The sequence below is a fragment of the Acomys russatus genome, chromosome 7 (assembly GCF_903995435.1).
Source record: "Acomys russatus chromosome 7, mAcoRus1.1, whole genome shotgun sequence".
NCBI classification, from domain to species: domain Eukaryota; kingdom Metazoa; phylum Chordata; class Mammalia; order Rodentia; family Muridae; genus Acomys; species Acomys russatus.
This window is the reverse complement of record NC_067143.1, coordinates 5,103,480-5,126,163: the sequence shown is the minus strand read 5'-3', so window position 1 is coordinate 5,126,163 and position 22,684 is coordinate 5,103,480. Positions and strand designations below refer to the sequence as shown.

The 22,684-nt window shown below is 50.7% G+C and overlaps 1 protein-coding gene across 1 annotated transcript in view; it reads left to right on the top strand.

The window, feature by feature from the left end:
- The window catches only part of Trpm4 (transient receptor potential cation channel subfamily M member 4), a 30,237-nt gene extending 19,940 nt beyond the window's left edge, over positions 1-10,297 (top strand). The window contains exons 17-24 of the mRNA XM_051149679.1: positions 4,339-4,755; positions 6,213-6,345; positions 6,687-6,861; positions 6,944-7,121; positions 9,254-9,465; positions 9,643-9,775; positions 9,863-9,935; positions 10,037-10,297. Of these exons, the coding sequence (XP_051005636.1) occupies positions 4,339-4,755; positions 6,213-6,345; positions 6,687-6,861; positions 6,944-7,121; positions 9,254-9,465; positions 9,643-9,775; positions 9,863-9,935; positions 10,037-10,297 (1,582 nt within the window). The remainder of the gene's footprint in view (positions 1-4,338; positions 4,756-6,212; positions 6,346-6,686; positions 6,862-6,943; positions 7,122-9,253; positions 9,466-9,642; positions 9,776-9,862; positions 9,936-10,036) is intronic.
- The last annotated feature ends 12,387 nt before the right edge of the window (positions 10,298-22,684 follow it).

The window sequence follows — 22,684 nt, the reverse complement described above, 5'->3', positions numbered from 1 at the left end:
GTGGCATTGTGGGAAGAGGCGAGGGATGGCATGTCACAAAATGAGCGAAAAGGCCCAGAGCACCAAGGAAAGCATGTCCAGGCTTTGTGCCACGAACCATTTCAGTTGAGTATAGGTTCTCGAAGCCTTGGTGGGTAAAGATAGGTGGAGTGACAAACAGACTAACCCAAGGGAGAGTTTAAGTTTGAGTGTATTTTGTAGGCAAGCAAGCTAGGTTTTTATACACATTTTTTTTTTTTTTTTGAAATGGGGAGTGTTTTTTGTGGTTACATTTTTTTTTATATACAATTCAAAATACAGGATGCAAAGTAATAATGTTGTCATCAATCTTGAGTCACTAGCTTGGTGTCAGTACGCATGTGCCCTCTTTATCAAAGGTCAGTGTTCTCTCATTATGCCAAACATCTGTGAGTCAAGACAGTTTTTTTCTTAGCTCTCCTCATCACTATCTGGAGCTTTCTTAAACACTTTATTTGTAAGTCATAATATAAACTATTAACTGGTGATTAATTCTTAGCCATGTTTGTTTTAATAAGTGGAGCGGAACCTGGATGGCCCTGGGCTGCAGTCCCAAGTTAGGGCGTCTCCTAGCAACACAGTTTCGTTTGAAAAGTTCTGATAAGAAAGTAAAAACAGGGGGCTGGAGAGATGGCTCAGAGGTTAAGAACACTGTCTGTTCTTCCAAAGGTCCTGAGTTCAATTCCCAGAAACCACATGGTGGCTCACAACCATCTTTAATGTGATCTGATGCCCTCTTCTGGCCTGCAGATGTACATATAGGCAGACCATGTATACATAATAAATAAATAAATAAATCTTTAAAAAAAAAAAAAGAAAGTAAAAACAGAGGCAGAATATTCCGAAACAAATGAGAAAAAAAGAAAGACTGCAATCAGTTACTCCTGGCAGGAACATCAGACCCATCCCAGGAGGCTCTCCGTGGGCCGGGGTTGTCACCTCGGGTAGTGCGGCATCATTTGTCACACAGACTCCACTGGAGGGGTCGTGACAGCTTTGGGCAGTATCCAAACCAACCAAACAAACAAAAGACATAGAAACGGAAAAAATGTGTTCTTCTGAGTCAGAAAATCTGGCAGGTAGCATGTGCAGGATTAAGGGTGCTGCCTCCAGGAAGGGCTTTTGGGAAGCCAAAGTGAGTTGTATCATATTGTACCATGTAGGAGATAATTATTCATTCCATCAAGTGGCCCAGACTCCCTGGGGCAGGGGAAGACGCCAAGACAAGTGACCAACAGGCTGTGCTGAATTAACACTTGCTTTAAACATGTTAACATATTTTATTTTTAATTACGTATATATGTGTGGGTTTGTATGTGCAGGCAGTTGCCCTCTGAGGCCAGAGCTGGAGTTATACACCGCGCAATAGGTTTTCTCTGCTGACAAAATGAGCCAATTCAAGCCAAATTACAGGAGAAAGGCAGGTGTATTGGGAGCAACTCTCAGGCAGGTTCACCAGTCCCAAAGCTATCTGGATTATATAGTGAAGAGCCCCTGGGGGAGGGGAAGCCCAGCCCCTGGGCTGGAAAGTTCACGAGGGGACTGAGGAATGCTGGGAGAACCAGGAGGCCATCTCTGTTCTGCTATGTTAAATGGGCACCTCAGCTGTTTGTCCTGGGTCTGAGTCCCAGCTCAAGGTTCTGAGCCGCCATGTAGGTATTCAGAATTGTCAACACACACACACACACACACACACACACACACTACAAACAAACCGACTCCCACAGCTGTCCCCTCAAATGAAGTAAAAAGAGGCAGCTTTTTCTAGAGACACATGTGATTGACCTAAGCCCCCAAGCCGGGGAACAGGGAACTAAGTCAGTTCTGTGCTCCAACATGGAAACAGTTTCAAGGAGTTTTTACGGAAACAGAACAAAGACAGTCAGGCATCAAGGCGTTTAGAAACACACCAGTAGGGACATTAAGTGAGCAGACAGGGAGGGCAGGAGAGTTGCAGCTTCCAGTCCGGGCACTGTCTAATGGCATTCTTAGCTGTCTATTGTCAGAGGGTAGGGTTTTATGAAATTAATACATTGCAGGATGGGCTTTTGTTTATCAGGATGTTAGATCTGGTGGCGAGGCAGGCGAGGGCTTAAAGACAGCCCAAAAGAAGCTGTGTGGGCGTGGTGCCGCACGCCTTTAATCCCAGCGCTCTGGAGGCAGAGGCAGGTGGATTGCTGTGAGTTTGAGGCCAGACTGGTCTACAAAGTGAGTCCAGGACAGCCAAGGCTACACAGAGAAATCCTGTCTTGGAAAAAAAATAAAAATGAAAACAACTCGAAAGAAATTAGACTACCCGATGACATCCAGGCTTCCGCATACTCTGTGAAGTCCTTATCAGCCCACTGGCCTCAGCATATGGCTCCGTTCCAGGAAACCTAGTTTCAAATGCAGTCCTTCCGAAGAGCAGGGCACCACTCTGCTGAACCAGTTCTTCAGCCCCTTAATTTTTTTTTTCTAAATCACATCTCATTTTGTTATTTGTGCATTTTAAAGGGGGTTGCATGCCACAGCAAGGATGTGGGGTCCAGAGGACCACTTGCAGACACAGGCTCTCCGCTTTCCACCTTGGGGACCAATGGAAGCATTGTATTTGCTGAGTCTGTTCCTTGGCCCTGGATAACTCCCAGGAGAGCTCGTATGTGATGTATTGAGTAGTTGGGGTACAAGGGTCCTTGTGCCCACAGATCACTAGAGAAACTGGGGATGTTAAACACACAGAGGCCTCCTCTCACTGAAGGAGATGGCTGGGAGTGGATTTTGTTGACAACCTGGGCTTTTTGCTATCTGTGGCAGCACATCTCAGTCTGCTTACGTCAGACTCTCCCTCTCCAGTCCAGAGCCTACCTCTCCTTAGGGAAGATGTCACATGTACTTTCTGGCCTGCTGACCTCCATGCTGTTGGTCAGAGACCACACCAAAATCCAGACCTTTCAGCTACAGAGCCCTCCCTCATGGCCACATGTACTTAAGCTTTATTTTGCGCCTGGAAACTCTTTCGCAAATTGTACTGTGTTCTTTTAAGTGTGCTGACAAATGGCTGGGCATCAGACTCCCCGAGGTCAGGTCCAGCTCTCGGACTGCACTGCGTTTTCATCCGCATCCTCTTCAAGGACCACTGCGTTAACACCTGCAGTGTAGAGAGATGATTTGTTGTTGTTTTGTTTTTCAAGACAGGGTTTCTCTGTGTAGCCTTGGCTGTCCTGGACTCGCTTTGTAAACTAGGCTGGCCTCGAACTCACAGGGATCCGCCTGCCTCTGCCTCCCGAGTGCGGGATTAAAGGCGTGCGCCACCACACCCAGCACTATACAGTATTTTCTCGCTGGCTTTGTCATCTTTGCCTCTTCCTTTCTGCTCAGTTTTTTTACATTGTTGTTATTGTTTTGGTTTTTTGATACAGGGTTTCTCTATGTAGCCTTGGCTGTCCTGGACTTGCTTGGTAGACCTCAAACTCACAACCACCAGCCTCTGCCTCCTGAGTGTTGGGATTAAAGGTGTGCCACGCCTAACTCAGTTTTTTTTTTTTAATTTATTTATTTTTATTTTATGTACATTGATATTTTGCCTGTATGTATGTCTGTGTGAGGATGTCAAATCTTGGAGTTACAGACAGTTGTGAGCTGCCATGTGGTTGCTGGGAATTGAACCCAGGTCCTTTGGAAGAGCAGTCAGTGCTCTTAACCACTGAGCCATCCCTCTAGTCCCCATTCTGCTCAGTTTGTAAAGACAGATGTGGCGCTCGCCTTTAATCCCAGCACTCCAGAGGCAGAGGCATGTGGATCTCTGAGTTTGAGGTCAGCCTGATCTACAGAGTGAGTTCCAGGATAGCCAGGGCTATACAGAGAAACATTGTCTCAAAAAACAAAAACAAAAACAACCCTCCCCCCCCAAAAAAAAGCAAAACAAAAAGGAAAGGAAAAGAAAAAATAAAGATTTTGTGTTCAGGGTTTTTTTGTTTTTTGTTTTGTTTTTGTTGTTGTTGTTTGCTTGGTTTGGTTTTGATCCAGGGTTTCTCTTTATGCCCATGGATGGCTTGGGACTGACCTAGGTAGACAACACTAGCCTCAAACTCACAGAGTCACCTACCTCTGCTGGGATCAAAATTGGTCAATGCCATGCCCGGCTTATGCTGTTTTTGTTTTTTGATGTTTGCTTTTCTCCTTCACAAAGCTCAGGTTAGCATCACTTGGGCAATCCTCCTGTCTCAGTCTCGCACGTGCTGGGGTTGACTGCTCGTGTCCCCAGAGTCGGAATGGTACAATGTGGAGGTTAGAATGCAAGTTCAGGCTCAGTGGGCCCTGAGGTTCCCTCTCTTGCAGGCCTGCGGAGCCCTCTGCAAAGGTGGCCCTCGAGAGGCGAAGGCGGCCAGGACGTACCCGTTGCTGTGGCAGCTACTCCGAGAGATGGTCGCACTTCTGGGGCGCCCCAGTGACCGCCTTCCTGGGCAACGTGGTCAGTTACCTGCTGTTCCTGCTGCTGTTTGCACACGTGTTGCTGGTGGATTTCCATCCGGCAGCACCGGGCGCCTTCGAGCTGCTGCTGTACTTCTGGGCCTTTACGCTGCTGTGTGAGGAGCTGCGCCAGGGCCTGAGCGGCGGCTGGGGTAGCTTGGCCAGCGGGGGACCTGGGCCTGGCAAAGCTCCCCTGCGCCACCGCCTTCACCTCTACCTCTCAGACACCTGGAACCAATGTGATCTGCTGGCCCTCACCTGCTTCCTGCTAGGCGTTGGCTGCAGGTGAGTGAGCAGCCCCTGCCGGTGAGGAGGGGACTGGCAGGCGTGGTAGAGCCCCAGCCTAGAATCCCTCAGTGAGGGGATGGGGGTGTGGCTCAGTGGTAGAGCCCCAGCCTAGAATCCCTCAGTGAGGGGCTGGGGTGTGCCTCAGTAGTGGAGTGCCTACCTAACAATTGCAAGGTCCGTGGTTTATCACCCTGGGCGATGCACAGCCACCACCTCCCCCTTTACTGAAGCGTCCGTCGCCTGGCATAAGAAGAGGTAGGTTTTCTCCAGGCCACGTGAGAATGAAACAGTAACCTGGCATGAATAATGCATTCAAACAGAAAAGGAGATAAGTGAGTTTAGCAAACTAATATTTCTGTTTGTTCCAGGCTTTATTCTGTGTAATGTAATCATCTGAGAACACAGGGCCAAGTCCCAGCTGAGTGCAGGAAGGCCAAAGTCAGGGTATAACTGATACATTTTATTAAGCACCCATTTCTTTTTTCTTTTCTTTCTTTCTTTCTTTTTTTTTTTTTTTTCTTTTTTCTTTTTTGTTGTTGTTGTTTTTCAAAACAGGGTTTCTCTGTGTAGTTATGGCTGTCCTGGACTCACTTTGTAGACCAGGCTGGCCTCGAACTCACAGCGATCCGCCTGCCTCTGCCTCCCGAGTGCTGGGATTAAAGGCCTGCGCCACCACTGGTCAAGCATCCATTTCCAAAGGCTGAAAAGTCATTGTATCTTAGGAGGGAGGCTGTCACCTTCAGTCTAATTGGTGAATCATCCTTTAAGCCAGTGCCCTCTAAGATAGACACCGAGGTTATTTCTATTTGTAATTTTTATTGTTGAAAAAAAAAAAAGTTATATCCCTGGTATAAAGTGAGTGGGTCAAAAGACACAGAGATCCGTTACATGCATAGATTTCTGTCTAGATAGGTTGACCCATTTCCTGCCGGCCTGCCACCAGGAGCCTTGAGGGCCCCACCCCCACCGCCACCCCCCTGAGTCTATGCTAGGCAAGATACTTTGCAACCTGAAGCTATCAATCAAATCAGGTTTACAACCTTTGTCAGTCTGATGCCTGCAAATGTTTTCATTTATGCCCCTCTGACCGCTCTGTGTTTTAGTTCCCTCTCTCCCCGCCCCCCCACCCCCTCTTTTTTTTTTTTTTTAATGAGTCAGAGTCTCACTCTGTAGCCCAGGCTGATATGGAACTCCCTAAACTAACCAGGCAGGTCTGTCTGGAATTCCCGAGATCCTTCTGGCCTCAGCCTCCCCAGTGCTGGGATGATGGGCAAGTGGCACTGCCAACTCCTACCTCACAGGATTCTTCGGACGCCATTCATCGTTCTGCTGAGGCCAGAGAAAGCTGGGGGGGGGCGGGGGCCAGTCAGAGGGTCCCTGCTTCTGCCCTGTGAGGTCTCAGCTTCCAAGTCTGAGGAGACACCCCTGACCCCAGCTATGCTGCACTTTCCTAGGCTGACTCATGGGCTGTATGATTTGGGACGCACGGTCCTCTGCCTCGACTTCATGATTTTCACACTGCGACTGTTGCACATCTTCACGGTGAACAAGCAGCTGGGGCCCAAGATTGTCATCGTGAGCAAGATGGTGAGGCTGAGGAGGAGGGGCAGGGCGAGGCGTGAGAGAACCCGGCCTGGAGTGAAGGGGTGGAGCTGGAACTAAAGGGCGCGGAACCTAGAGTGCGGGCTGGGGGAGGATGGACACTGAAAGGGAGGGCTTTGTCTTTAAATGGCTGGACAGGGATCCGAGGATAGAGTAAGGCTTCTGAGGTGGGCAGGGCAGGGCAGGAAGGGACAGGGCTTTAAGGATGTTGCGTGCCTGAGGCAAGGAAGGTAGCCAGGGATGGCGTAGGGGGTCGTCCTGGGGAGGGGTGGAGCTAGGGGGGAAAGGATGGGGTCCCACTCAACTCCATCCTCCTCTGCTTCCAGATGAAGGATGTGTTCTTCTTCCTTTTCTTCCTCGGTGTGTGGCTAGTGGCTTATGGGGTGGCCACCGAGGGGATCCTAAGGCCCAAGGACAGCAATCTGCCAAGTATCCTGCGTCGGGTCTTCTACCGGCCGTATTTGCAGATCTTTGGACAAATCCCCCAGGGGGAAATGGACGGTAGGAGAGGGCTCTCCAGCTGAGTCTCCGTCTCTCTCCCCATCCCTGCCTCCCTTGCCTCACACTCCTGTGCCCTCTGCAGTGGCCCTCATGGATCCACAGAACTGCTCTGTAGCGCCGGGCTCCTGGGCAGTCCCCGAGGGGACCGTCTCAGGCTCCTGTGTGTCCCAGTATGCCAACTGGCTGGTGGTGGTGCTCCTCGTCGTCTTCCTGCTGGTGGCCAACATCCTGCTGGTCAATCTGCTCATCGCCATGTTCAGGTGCACCAGCCTCACCCTGTTCAATATGTGCCACGTTTTTGTTTTCACCCAGTGCTGGCCAGACCCCATGCCTTTCGTGGACTTTGAGACCCTTGCTGCTGCTGTTTTGGGCATGGCCGAGGCAGGGTCTCACTCTATAGCCCAGGCTGAGCTCGGAATTCAGGGTAACCTCGCCTCTGCCTCCGGGAGTGTTGAGATGACATACATATGGGCCACCATGGCGCTAAATGCTTTTTATTTTGGATGAAATCCACTTTATTGACTTCTTTCATTTATGTGTATGTGCCTGCATGCATGTGTGTGCACCATGTGTGTGCACCATGTGTATGCGCCACGTGTATGTAGTGCCAGCAGAGGTCAGACAAAGGCTGACCTCTGGAACTGGTGTTCCTGGCAATTGTGAGTCACCATGTAGATGTGGGAACCGAATTTGGCTCCTTTGCATGAACAGCCAGTGTTCTTACCCTTAGCTGAGCCGTCTCTCCTCTATACTCTTGAAAAGTCTGGAGTCTGTACATTACTTCCACGGTTTCTATTAAGAGTCTGTTTGGGGTTTTAGCTCTTATTTGCAGATCATTGGCCTGTTTGGAATTCATTTTGTTCTCAGTGTGAGGACAGGCCCTACTTCACAGTCTTTCTGTCCAGTCAGGAGAGTTCATTAAATCACTGGGCTTAAGATCCTTGTTAAACTGGGTGGGTGTGGTGGCGCACGCCTTTAATCCCAGCACTCGGGAGGCAGAGGCAGGCAGATCGCTGTGAGTTCGAGGTCAGCCTGGTCTACAAAGCGAGTCCAGGACAGCCAAGGCTACACAGAGAAACCCTGTCTCAAAAAAATAAACAAAACAAAACAAAACCAGATCCTTGTTAAAAACCAGCGGAGCCCAGTTGGGTGTGGGGAAGCGAGCTTGTTGTCCCAGCACTTAGAACGGCGAGAAAGGAGGATTGGGAACCTGGGTTACATGAAATCCTATACCAAAAATCAAACAAGGGCCAGAGAGATGACTCAGTTGTTAAGTAAGATCGCTGGATGCTCTTGTTTGATTACCCGCACTCGCATGGAAGCTCACAACTGCCTGTAATTCCAGTCCCGGGGAATCTAGCATCCTCTTCTGGCCTCTGTGGGCACCATGCACAGACATACATGCTGGCAAACCACCTATATACATAAAAGTAAATAAACCTTAACAACAACAACAAAAAGCGAGGCAGTGGTGGCACACGCCTTTATCTCAGCACTCAGGAGGCAGAGGCAGTCAGATCTCTGAGTTTGAGGCCAGAGCATGGTCTACAGAACAAGTTCCAGGACAGTCAGGCCTACACAGAGAAACCCCACCTCAAACAAAAACAAAATATATCAAGTAGCCATTGTATAGTTTTGAAAACAGTAGATCCAAGATGTCCCGGTGGAGGTGGGTTGGGCATAGGCAGAGCTCCGTCAGTAAAGCACTTGGCTTTCAAGCACAAGGACCCGAGTTCAATCCCCGGAATCTATGCAAAATTTCCAACCATTGCCGGATTATTGTAATCCCAGTACCAGGAAGACAGGGACAGGAGGCTCTCTGAGGATTACTGGCCAGACAATCCAATCGCTGCACTTCAGCCAGTGAAGGACCCTGCTTCACAGGGGGACAACTTCCTGACGAGGACACCAAGGCTATCCTTCTGGCTCCACATGCGCGCACACACATGTGCACCTGTGCATACACAAACATGTTCACACACGTGCATTATATAAACGAAGACTTGTGCTGGAGAGATGGCTCAGCAGTGAAGAGCACTTACAGCTCCGTTATGAGGACAAGCAACCCCAGCACCCACGTAACACGACTCACAAGTGACTGGAGCTCCAGTTCCAAGGGCTCTTACATCCTCTTCCGGTCTCCACGGGCACTTGCATACAAAATCTTTTATTGTTTGCCAGCATGTATGTATGTACACCACATAAGTGCAGTGCTGACGGAGACCAGGAGAGGGCGCGCGATCTTTTAGAATGGGAGTTAGAGCCAACTGTGTGCAGGAACCAAGTGCTCTGATCTGCAACCCCTGGCTAATTCATCTTGACTTCTAATCCAACTCTGTGATCTGAGGTCCTTTATTGGCCTCCAATGATCCTTCATCTCTGGCTTCCACAGCTACACCTTCAGCAAAGTGCAAGGCAACAGCGACCTCTACTGGAAGGCCCAGCGCTACAGCCTCATCCGGGAATTCCACTCGCGGCCTGCGCTGGCCCCGCCCCTTATCGTCATCTCCCACGCGCGCCTCCTCATCAGGCGGCTGCGCAGGTGCAGGTGTCGCCGGGCTGACTTGCCAGCCTCCCCAGCCTTCGAGCACTTCGAGCACTTCCGTGAGGATGGAGCTTGGTCTGCAAGGGGGCAGCACTGGGGGTGCCGGGAAAGGGAAGAGAGACAGGTGGGCGGGGTCTGAAGAATTTGGTGGCTTTGGGGGAGGGGGCGAGACCCCAGGTGGCCCCGCCCTTTACTCTCTCGAACTTGCCTCTCCCCCCCCCCTCCATCCCCCGCAGGTGTCTATCTCTCCAAGGAAGCAGAGCGGAAGCTGCTGACCTGGGAGTCTGTGCACAAAGAAAACTTGCTATTGAAACAAGCTCGTGACAAGCGAGACAGTGACTCGGAGCGTCTGAAACGCACGTCTCAGAAGTGAGGGGCGGGGCGGGGACCTGGACCGGGCAGGATCCGCGGGTGGGATGATGTGGCTTCAGCTGGGAGGATGCTCTCTCTTTCTAGGGTGGACACTGCCCTAAAGCAGCTGGGACAGATCAGAGAGTATGAGCGGCGACTGAGGGGGCTGGAGGGAGAGGTGAGGACTGGGGGCGTGGCAGTGAGGTGCTGGCAGGGATGGGACCACCTGTTTCCCTCCCCCCACGCCCCTGTTTGACCCCCTGACCCCTGTTTTCCCAGGTCCAGCACTGTACTCGCGTTCTGAGTTGGGTAGCGGAGTCCCTTAGCCGCTCCGCCTTGCTGCCTCCGGGGGGGCCACCCCCTCCAAGCCCCCCTGGAGCCAAAGGTCAGTGTGATCCTGGGCTTCTGCAAGACTTCCCTGTGTGTCCTCCTCTTGTCCCTGACTTCCTCGCTTGGCCTTCTGAAGGCTCTGTTGACTGTGCTTGTGTGTGGATGTGTGTAGCCGGTGTGAGTGCGCATGCCTGCCGAGGCCTGGACTGATGGCTTCTACCATACTCTTTGAAACAGGATCTGTCCCTTGGCCCAGGGTTCTCCAGTTGGCTAGGCCAGTGAACCCTGAGAAATCCATCTATTATCTGCCCGACTCCTCTAGCTTTTGTCATGGGTGCCGTGTTCATAGGGTGCCCCCACACCTGCCTTGTTCCGGTTCTATCTCTCTTGCTGGGACAAAACACCGACCGGTAGCAGCTTCCGAGGAGGAAGGATTTACTAAGCTTGCACTTCAGGGTCACCGTCCATCAGTGACGGAGACAGGGCAAGACTGCGAAGGTTCTAACGGTTGCATCCTCACCTCTAGCCGGGGAGCTCACAGCCAAAGAAATGCTTCGGAAACCACAGAGCAACGCGCTGGCTGGATCACACAGGATTTCACTTAGCTAGAGCTCAGGACTCCCCACCCTAGGAAACTGTGTCGTCCACAGTGGGCGGGGTCTTCCCACGTCAATTGTCAAGGCCCCACCCCTTTTCCTCCCCTCCCCCCCCACAGACACACTACAGGGCAATTTGATCTAAGCAGCTGCAGCTCTTCCTCTCAAATGACTCTGGGCCGCCTCACGTGACTGCGCTGTCTCGTGCTTCCATGACGGGCACTTTGCCAACTGACCGTGACCCCGCACTGACTCTTCTTGCTGCTCTGCTGCTCTTCCACCCCCACTCCCCACCCCACCCCAACTCACTGCCTGCTGTCCTCCCTGTCTCTTCCAGACTGATTGTCCCTGGTGGCTTCCTCGGTGTTTGCAACCACAGAGGACTCCTTCCTTAGAATCAACCTGGCCTGCCTCAACCTACACAACCGGCGGTGGCCTTATTCTCGCCATGGGCCCCATGGAACTTAAGAGTGTCGTCACCATAGGAACCCCAACAGGCCTGGGTACTCCCAGAAGCAGCCTTACCTTGGGTGACTCAAGCTCTAAGCTGGCAACGTTGGCCCTTTCTGGGCCCAGCCACAAGCAGAGGAGGCCAGAGGGTCCTGGGGACTGCAGGGACCACAGACCCTATTCACAGATGTCCCCGCAATGGGGAAATAAAGCCATGTGACAGGAATCGTAGCACATGCTTGACTTGTATGGAACAGGTGGGTCGAGACTTTGGGGTCAGTGGCTGAAGTAGGCTGGGGACTTGGGGTCCTTGATGCTTTTTTCCTCTCTATTTTAATTATTTGGGGGTGGAGTATCTGTCCCTCTTCCAAACCTACACCTGCTAACTTAGATCCAGCACTTCTTGTACAGACCTGTTTAGGTGGCTCTAACGCAGGGGACAGGGACCGTCTGATCTTCCGCTCCTTTCCCGTGGGAACATAACAGGGTGTTAATAAGAGAGTGTGTCCTGGGAGGGTGGGCGCCACTCCATCTGCTCTGGCAACATGCAAACAGATGATGCAGATTTGAGTAGATAAATGCATATGTGTCTTTAAAAAGTCTAATTAGTGGAAAATTGCAGGCCACACATACACAGGGACTGAGGCAAATCCACATCATTAGACATTGCAATTTAACTAAATAACCCATAACAAACTAAGCCGGTAATGACAAGGCTGAACTGACAGCAATTATTAGCTAAATAGGGAGAAAGCCACCAACAGCCGACACATCCAAAAATCAAAACCAAAACATCCTCCAAATTGGAGGGGCTCCAGCTATCTGCCTCTGTCGGTGCAGAGTCATGTTGGAACGCGGCCAAGCGTGCGACATCCAGACTCTCCCGGGGAATGCTGGGTCCATTCCACCAACCAAACAGTAGATGGTAGCAGTAAGAAGGGGCTGGTGGGGCTGGAGAGATGGTTCAGTGGTTAAGAGTGCTGCCTGCCCTTCCAAAGGACCTGGGATCAATTCCCAGCACCCACATCGCAGCTCACAACTGTCTGTGACTCTAAGATCTGACACCCTCACACCAATACACATAAATTAAAATTAAATAAAATATTTGGAGGAGGAGAAGGAGGAGGAGGAAAAAGAAGAAGAAGAAGAAGAAGAAGAAGAAGAAGAAGAAGAAGAAGAAGAAGCTGGTGACAGCACTAACGACACACATCACTTTCTGTACACCTGGCCCTGTGGCTGCCTCATGGATACCAACACTTCCTGATCCCCAGTGAGGGCAGACCCACTTTTCTTTGGTGCTAGGGCTTAAGATTTTTTAAAATTCCACTTTTTAGTTTGTATGTGTGTATCCCCATGTATGTGGGACACATGCAAGCCACAATGTAGGGATGAAGACTGAGCGAGTAGTTTTTTCCCTCCCACCGTGTGCTCCCAGAGAGCAAACTCAGCTGCAGCAAGCATCTTCCAGCACTGAGGAATGCCCGCCCAGTCCCTCACTCCCTCACTTGGGGGTTCTACACAGGAGCTCTCTAACCACTGAGATGCTCCCCTAGTCTCTCGCTGGACTCTAGGAACTTGCTCTACCTATGTTCTCCAGAGCTCCCTGAGCCTTGGTTGGTTGGTTGGTTGGTTGGTTGGTTGGTTTCTGTTTTTGAGACAGGGTTTCTCTGGGTAGCCTTGGCTGCCCTGGACTTACTTTGTAGACCAGATTGGCCCTGAACTCACAGCCACCAGGCTGCCTTTGTCTCCCAGAGTGCTGGGACTACAGGCGTGCGCCATCATGCCCGGCTTCCTTGAGCCTTTTTTGATCTAGGAACCAGCATGCCTCACCAGCAGAAGTTTCACTCCAGATGGTGAAATTTGGCAGTTCCTTTTTTTTTTTTTTTTTTTTTTTTGTTTTTTCGAGACAAGGTTTCTCTGTGTAGCTTGGCTGTTCTGGCCTCACATTGTAGACCAGGCTGGCCTCGAACTCACAGCGGTCCGCCTGCCTCTGCCTCCCGAGTGCTGGGATTAAAGGCGTGCGCCACCACCGCCCGGTCAGGGAGTTCCTTTTGCAAGAATCCTTTAAACCAAGCTCAGCCCCGGAGTTTCATTGTTTCTGTACTCCATGGAACCTCGGTTTCATCTATACCTCTTGGAACTTTAGCATGCAGGGAAACCAGTGTTAATGGTGTTGTGTCACCTCCCGAACTGCGACTAAGAGAGGCCCCCCCTCTCTCTAACTCTGGACCATGTAAGTTTAGTAGAGAGTGGCTCTCTGGGATAGGAAGGATGGGCGGAGCCGGCCCAGGATCTAGCAGAAAGCTCTGTGAGGAGGTGACCAGGAGACAAAAGTACACAGAAGCCAAAGAGGAGGGGTTTACTTAGGCTCATGATTTCAGCGGGTATAGCCCGCCATGGTGGGAGTGACCCGGTTACAGCGCATCTGAGGTGTTAGCCTGTTGGCATCATGCCTTCCTGGGAAGAAGAGATAACACTGGAGACAGGGCTAGCCTCTAAGTCTCATCTCCAAGCAGCCTACTTCCTGTAGTCAGATCTTCACCAAAAAGCTCCTCAAATCTCCCCCAAACAGCGCCGCCCTCTGGACAACAAGCGTTCGAGCATGTGAACACATTTCACACCCAAAAGCGAGGCGCTCAGGACAGAATGGCTGGCTTAGAGTGCTCGCGGCACCTCCCCCGCCAAGCTGGGTACCGGGGCGGAGCCCTGGTGGGCGGGGCCTATGGTGGGTGGGGCCTTGGTAAGCCGCGGGACCCGAGGGCAGGGATCCTCTTTCCTAGTGCTGGCGGGTCCTGGGGCGCTCCCTTGGCATCCTGACTGACGCCCAAAGAAAGAAGTTCAGCACGCTCTTCGCTGTCCTGGCATGCCAGTACCCACCCATGCTTCAGGTTGGTGGCTATAGTTACTGACTATAGGTCTGCATTTCCCAAGCAGGGAAAACACCCCAATCCAACAGCTGAGGCTCACAGTGGCAAAGGAACGCCGGGCCGACAGAACCTCTGGCCTTTTCATTGCCGTGGAAGCGTGGCGGGAGCAACTGTCGCAGAGGCGTCTATTTCCTGGGTGCCAGGGAATGCTTTTGATCAGGAGCTGCTCGTAGGCCCTAGGCTACGGGAGGAAAAAAATCTGGAACCCCACAAGGAGGAAGAAAGGGACGGTTTCGGTGGCATTGCCTTCAGAGAGCCTCAGATGCCACGGTCCATTACCACAGCGCCACCTGCCGGACGCAGTCGCAAGCACATGCGATTGGAGAAGGGCCCCTCCCCAATCTTCTCAAGGGATCCCTGCAAGGACAGGCTGCGGCCCAGAGACTCTGATTCCCGGTCTCACCACCCCCCCACCCCCCATTTCAGGGTTGGTCAGCGGAAAACTGACTATTAAAAGGCAAGGAACAGCTAAATGTAAATTCTGTGTTCAAGAACTCACCCTGTCTGGTCTTCGGACAATTTCAGGGCGTTTGTTTGTTTTCATTTATTTATGAGACAAAGTCTTGCTATAGCCCAGGCTGTAACTCAAGGTCCTTCTGCCTCCCAAGAGCTGAGATTATGGCCGTACACCATCACCACTTCCACTGTTAGGCCATCCTAGTTTTGCAGGAAAAAGTAGCAACTGTCCCGTTGCCGCTTTGAATAAAACCTTAGCGCCTCCCCCCTCCCCCGATTGCTAGAAGTAAATGTGGCTGGTCCCTCAACCCACACCCGCTACCCCCTTGAATGACAGGCTGGGTGGGACTGTGTAAGGGCTGATGTGTCCACCAGGTGGCAGCAGCCACCACAGTCGCTATTAAAGGTTTCTCTGGACTGAACACCCCCAGCAACAGACTGGTGAAAACTGACAAGGCCCACCAGCCCCACCTGCCGGGCGACTCTGGGGCGCTCTAAGCCTAGGCCTTTTGGTCAGTGTGTACGGCTGCCCCCAGGAAACTTCATTTCTCCTTAGTTGTGTCCTGCACAGGAACTGAGTGAGACCAAAGTAGACGAGGAATACACACACGGCTGTTTGGAAAACTTAAGGTCCCGCTGCCTAGCTGCTCCCCCCAAGCCTCCCCACCACCACCCTGCCGAACGGCCTACTGTGGTGTCTCAGGCCTCAGGGGCTGAGGCTACCCAAGGCTGGCCTGGGCAACTGTCTCAAAATAACAACAATAAAACAAATGGGGCTGGCTCAGGGGTGATCTTGCCTAGATCCCCCCCCAGTGAAGGGCTAAGGGTGGCTCAACAACACACACACACACACACACACACTCGATTTAACTCTGGTCTAGTCAGAGTCTTCCTTAGACTCCCAAGGCTCTAGATCAGCAAATGACTGACAGGGATAAATTTGGCCGCTGCCCTGGTTTTCTCTGGCCCACAAGCTAAAATGTATTTATATTTTTAAAAGAGCCCTATACATGCCTAATGTGAGCATGCAGGAGAGGCCATATGTCCTGCAAAACTCAAAATATTATCTGACCCTTTTTAGGAGGGAGCAACTCCTGTCCTCGCCAACGCTGCTTGCCGAGCGTGCTCACCGCCTGATAAACACGGGGTCCCGGCCTCCAACAGCGAGAGTGGTTATGGTTATGTATGCAGAGAAGCAGGTGTGTGTGTGTGTGTGTGTGTGTGTGTGTGTAGTGGGCAGGGAGTGGTGATGACATCAAAGGTGTGCACAAAGGTCACAGATGACGGAGCCACTTGGACCAGAGCTACCACTTCCAGAGTCACTGCCTTGGTCTGAATCGTGGCCCTTTGGGGACACAGTTGAGCTCAATGCTTGGGTCAGCCTCACCTGGCTGCCGAGATCCCTGTCCAGAGCAGCACTCATGAATTGCTGCTCTGGGGGATGAAGAGATGACTCAGAAGTTAAAAGCACTGGATGCTCTTTCAGAGGACCCTGGTTCGATTCCCAGCCCCCACAAAGCACTTCACAACTGTCTGTGACTCCATTTCCCTGGCATCCACTGGCTTCTTTGGCCTCTTCAGGCACATGGCACACAGACATGTGGTTTTTGTTTTGTTTGTTTGTTTGTTTTTCAAGACAGAGTTTCTCTGTGTTATCTTGGCTGTTCTGGACTTGTTTTGTAGACCAGGCTGACCTCAAACTTACAGCAATCCACCTGCCTTTGTCTCCCGAGTGCTGGGATTAAAGGTGTGTGCCACCACGCCCGGCAAGGATGTTCACAGTTTTATGGGTACACAGTCCAATTTGCTTGGGAAATCATGGTGTCAGGAGCAGGCAGCTGGTCACCTCTGTGTCCACAGGGAGCAGAGAGTAGGGAATGCTAGAAAGTAGCTTGCTTTCTCTTTTTCACTCAGTCCTGGACACCAGCCTGTAAGATGATGTCACCAACACTCAGGCTATGAAAGCCCTTGGTTAAGATGTTCCCCTGCGCCGAGGCCGGCCAGGGTTGGGGTGGGAGTCGGGGTGGGAGTGGGGGGTCTTTGCAGGTGTCAGGCAGAGAGATGGATTTCAAAATGGCGAGAATGAAAACTCAGTTAAAGATTGACTTCATTAAGCTGGATCAAGACTTCAGGAAGGGGGCTATAAAGGTGGCTCAGTGGTTAAGAGCACTGTTTGTTCTTCAAGAGGTCCTGAGTTCAATTCCCAGCAACAACATGGTGGCTCACAACCATCTATAATGAGATCTGGTGCCCTCTTCTGGCGGGCAGGTGTACATGCAGGCATGTAGGCCCTTGTCAATTTTATTTTTATATTTGTCTTTGTACCTCTGTCTTTTTTGTTTTGGGTGCTTGAGTGGCGGGAATAGAGGGAGGGAAGCCAGAGAGAGAACCAGACACCTCCAGGCTCGGGAGTTTTCCCAGTGTTGGGCTGTGGCCAGGGTAGACAGTCTAGCCCTCAAGCCCCAGGTGGTTCTTCTGCGTTAACCTCCTTGTTAGGTCGACAGGAAACTCCAGCTCCCTCAAACCCCAAAGGCAGATGGCTCAGGCTTGGACCCTAGGAAGATTTCTAGAGGTTAGATAAAAGTAGCATTCCTCAGGAACTTGTGATTAGGGGTCCTCGTCTCCTGCAGAAGGGACATGGTACCTATTAGCACACCGACTGTGTGCTGGCCTCCAGGTCCCCTCAGCGTCACACGTGCCTGTTACACACTTGAGAGTGCAAGCTGGCCTCCAGGTCCCCTCATGGTCACACGTGCCTGTTACACACTTCATCTCACCTCCTTCCCCACCCTAAACTCTCCGAGTTTACGTGCCAAGTTAGTCATTGTCCTTGTAACTATTATTTTTGGCTGTACCCTCTGTCTTAGTTAAAGTTGCTATTTCTTTCCTTCCTTCCTTCTTTTTCTTCTAGAAGGGTCTCTCTGTGTAGCCTTGGCTGTGCTGTAACTCACATTGTAGACCAGGCTGGCCTCGAACTCACAGAGTTCCATCTGCCCCTGCCTCCCAGCTGCTGGGATTAAAGGCGTGCGCCACCACGCCCGGCTCGGGTTGCTGTTTCTATGAAGAGATGGCATGACAAGAGCAACTCCTATAAGGAGACCATTTCAGGGAGGGGGGGGGATGTGGGGAGGAGGGGTGCTGGCTTAGACTCTCAGAAGCTTAGGGCCTCACTGTCATGGCGAGAAGCACGCGGCATGCCACGTGCAGGCTACATCTTGGCAGACATGAGGTGAACTGGCTTAAGCTTCTGAGACTTCGAGGGATACACCCCCAACAAAGCCACAGCTCTAAGTAGGCCAGAGGCACTGGAGTCTGACATGCTCTCACTCTCTGAGCCATCTCTCTAGCTCAGTGGTCCTTGTGTGTTGAGACAGGGTCTCCCTGCTGCCCTCACTAGGCTGGCTAGTCAGTAGCCTCAGGGAACTAGTTGCTCCTGCGTCCCCAGCCCTGGGATTACAAGGTCACTCTACTATGCCGGGTCTTCATTGCTTCCAAGCACACCACCAACTGAGCCACCTCCATCGAGGGGGAGGCTGCTTCTGTCATCCCAGTTAGATACAGGTGGTTGTCAGATGTGTTGGTTGCTCTCAGCGTCTCGGGCGTTTCTCGTTCTTTTCTGTGAGGTGGGGGTGGGAGCTCCTGACACACCCCTGTCAGTCTGTCAAGGAGCTGGCATCCCTCAGTGGCGAGTTCAGCACAGCTCTAACGTCTTTGATACTCAGTTCCAACATTCATGTCACTTCTGCCTCTGACCTGGAAGGCACTCAAATCACTCTCAAGGAAACTGTGCCAGGTTTGGGCTTCCTCATACCCTCTGTGGTGGTTCGAAAAAAAATGGCCTCCATCTGCCCACAGGGAGTTGCATTATTAGGAGATGTGGCCTTGTTGGAGGAAGTGTGTCTGGGATTGGGTTGTGTGAAAGGATGGGAGGCTTTGCCCCTTGGAAACACCATGGATACCCCACTGAGACTGACATTGTGGTAGACTGAGGAGCAGCCATCCTGGGTCCAGAATTCAGGAAAACAGACTGGGGACTCCAGCCAGGCTATTGCGTTTCTAATTGAACATTGATGGGAGGAAGGAACCAGAGGAGAGACCAGGGATTGCAGCCCAAGAGAGAGAAGCAGGCAGAGAGGCGAGAGAGAAGGCTGCAGGTTCGGACCACGAGGGTGCGGACTGCTTCTATCTGAGAAAGGATCAGCGTGCAGGCCTGGAGACACCTAGGGATCCACCCTGTGGAACTGATTCCAGGAAGGTTTATTCTTGTTTCCCTTAACCTCTTTTCCCTCCTGTATAGCATAGCTGGGTTGTATAATAAAGTCTAATTGTTAAGAAACAGGCAACAGGGTAGGTAGGCTTTGAGGTCTCAGATGTTCAAGCCAGGCCAGACTCCATTCCTGCTGCCTGTGGATCTGTGAGATTCCAGGTGGTTTGGCTAGCCATCATAACAATAGCGCTGTTCCTCTAGGCTCCATCTCCACCCTGCCCTCGGAGTTTACTGCCCCCATCCCACCCTACTTGGAATTTACTACCTGAGACCCCCATTCACCTAAAAGGTCACCTATTGTTAGCCTAGCCACGGTTGCTGAGTTCTGCTTCTGTAAAGAGTATTTAAACCCTCTGCATACAAAATGAGAATGTTAATAAGAAAGTATTTCAAGTTGAAATACAAGCATTTGAGAGTCTGAGAAAGTGTTTAATATTTGAGGGTCTAAAAAAGTGTTTAAATGCTGGTAAGCGCAAGTTATAAAAGTTAGAGAATCTTAAGAAAAGTTCTGAGGTACAGAAGTACAAGTTATAGATTTAAAATGAGATCAATGGTTATAATAAGCTGGCGGAGTAGTGGTTGCTTATTAATCAGTCTCAAGTCAAGATTTTAATTTCCCTTTGGTTGTACTCTGAATATAGACCTAAGGGTGCGTCTCATCGTGCTAAAAATGAGTCTGCCCTGAGAAATTGTAAAATTATAAAATGTAAGACGCTTGTTTGCCCTGCCTACCCAGAGGCTTCCCCCAATTCTCGTTACTACTAGCCTCAGGAGTTACACCCTAGTTCCTAGAATAGCTATATGCGAGCTCCCAAATATCAGAGGTCCCATATGGTTTCCAGTAACCGCCCTAGGGACCCACACCCAAGTCCCCACACGAGGTCTCCCAGCGCCAGATGTCCTACTGGCCATATGCTCTAACTTGCTAAGCAACCCCACCTGCTTTGTGGTTTTAGCCTTTAAAACTAGCCTGTAACAGTCACTGGGGGCCCTTAGCCTCTCAAGTGCTGAGGGACCCTGGCGCGTCAGCAATAAACCTTTGCTTTTGCATCAGTGCGTTGTGCCTCGTGTGGTCTCTCACGGCGACCCCCTTCCCAAGTTGGGCGTGAGGGTCCAACAGCCCAATCTATACGTCAAGTCTTCTGGACTGAAAAAGAATGTGCATGCTTTTACTGGGTTTCAAAGGCGTAAGCCTACTCTAGCTGTCTTATAGACACAATTTTAACTTCTGTCCCTAGTCTGCATTTGTCTCAACAGATTATTACCTGGGTAACAGACTCCATTCAGAGCTGCTGAGATCTGGACCTGCTGGAAGCTGATGTAAACCAGTCCTGCAGAGATGACTACTCCCGGTCTCATCAGCTGGATCAGCTAAACAGATGCTTTTGATAAGCACCTCAATAGCTATTGATTAGCTTTTCAGCTGGTCTCTCTAGCTAGGCTCTCATAACAATGTCCCAATGTCAGCCTGAAGAAGCTACAGAAGCGACCACAGCACCTGTTTTCCCACTTTATAGGCTGAAATGCTAAGTCACGCTCTGGCATGAGGGACAAATGGTTATAAGAAAACAGACTCTTTGTTTAAACCAGTCATGCGCTGTATTTTTCCTTGTATCAAGCAAAGATTGGATGCCATCCAGCTAATAGTCATGAGGGCACAGTAGCTTCTGTAAAACATGGGTATGTGACACTACTGGGGACACTTATTAAAAACCCACCTCCATTTGGGCCACTTCTCCTTCTCATGATTTTACTCACCTTTGGCCCCTGCATACTCAACAGGTTACCTAATGATAGAGCCAATTTGAAAGAACATGAGCTCTGACCTCACTATTTCAGGATTGAAATAGTTACGAGAGGGGGAAATGTGAGGTTCCAGGTGGCTTGGCTAGCCATCATAACAATAGCGTTGTCCCCCTAGCCTCCATCTCTACCCCGTCCTCATCCCACCCTACTTGGAATTTACTACCTTAGACCCCCATTCACCTAAAAGGTCACCTATTTTTAGCCTATCCCTTGATAACTAACCACAGTTGCTGAATTCTGCTTCTGTAAAGGGTATTTAAACCCTTCGCGTTTACAGAATGAGGTCTCCCATCCCCTCAGATCTTGGCCGACCCCGGCGCGTCAGTTTAATAAAATTCCTTTGCTTTTTAATCGACTCTGGACTCTGACTCTCAATGGGCTTCCAGGAATAGACTCTGACGATCTAGAACTCTCAGCTACAGCACCATGTCTGCCCGCACGCTGCCATGCTTCCCGCCATGATGATAATGGACTAAACCCCTGAAACTGTGAGCCAGTCCCAGTTAAATGCTTGTGTTTATCAGTGTTGCCATGGACATGGTGTCTCTTTGCAGTAGCAGGATACTCAGACACCATGTACAGTCACAACAGCCCTGAATCCACCTCGGAGATGACCCAATTCACACCGGAAGCCCGAGCGACCCAATTCACACCGGAAGCCTGTGCCACCGACCACTCACCAGGTTCCTACACTCGGAGATCTGGACCTTCTGCTGAGCTGGATGGAGCAGCCAGACTTGGCATAGGATCTCTCTACAGTGCTCCCCAGGACATGAGCTACCCACTAGATTTTGCACCGGGCCTCCCACAGGAAACTTCTAAGGAACAAGGGCCAGCCTGCTCTGCAGAGTGAGCTCAGAACAGCCAAAGCTACATAGTGAGAAGTTACAACAAAAGAAACAAGAAATGTGAACAAAATATAGTCCCCAGCCTGGGACCCAATCCAGGGTCAGATTTATGCCAATTCTCAGTCACACCCCCCCCCCCCCCCATGGCCTGGCATTGTGGAAATGAGCCAGCTTATTCCTTGGAGCTTCTGTTTGGGCTCCTTCTTTGGTTTTTTTTTTTTTTTTTTTTTTTTTTTTGTTGCCCTGGAACTCGTTCTGTAGACCAAGCTGGCCTCAAACTCAGAGATCCACCTGCCTCTGCCTCCTGAGTGCTGGGATTAAAGAAAAACTGCCTGGCTCTGTTTGGGCTTTTTGATGGCTCCTGGGGGCGGGGGTAAAATCAGGTGACCTCCAATGCCCAGCAGGCCTCAAGGGTGGAGAATGCAGCCTCAAGTGCTTCTAGAATGTAGCTTACTGTGGCTGTTGCAGTGTCTTAGCCACACTCACGCCAGTGAGTAAAAACACTCCAAAGTAGGTTAAAACCATGCTTACCTCTCAAGAACTCTGGAATCTGGAGAGATGGCTGGACACTTAAGAGCCCTGGCTGCTCTTTTAGAAGATTTGTCTCCCAGCATACAAACACCTGTAACTGCAGTTCCAGGGGCAACGCCAGGACCTGTCTCAACTCCACACTTTGTAAAAAAAGACGTGATTTTATGTATACAGTGTTCTACCTGCATGTACACCTGCAGGCCAGAAGAGGGCGCCAGATCTCATTATACATGGTTATGAGCCACCATGTGGTTGCTGGGAATTGAACTCAGGACCTTTGGAAGAGCAGCCAGTGCTCTTAACTGCTGAGCCATCTCTCTGGCCCCAATTCCACACTGCTTGAGGGAACCAAGTGCAGACATAAAATCAATCTTTTAAAAAGAAGAGAGGGCCAGGTGTGGTGGTGCACGCCTTTAATTCCAGAACTCAGGAGGCAGGCAGAGGCAGGCGGATTGCTGTGAGTTCGAGGCCAGCCTGGTCTACAAAGAGTCTAGGACAGCCAAGGATACACAGAGGAACCCCGTCTCAAAAGACCAAAAAAAAAAAAAAAAAAAAAAAAAAAAAAAGAGGGGGAAGGCGGCGGAATTCAGGTGCCTTGTTTTTCACTATTTTAGCTCAATTTTTCTTTTGTAGGAAAATATTTATAATAGAAACTGGCTGAAAATACTACATGCTAACAGACAATGTGATACACAAATAGGGTGGGAGTAGACAGG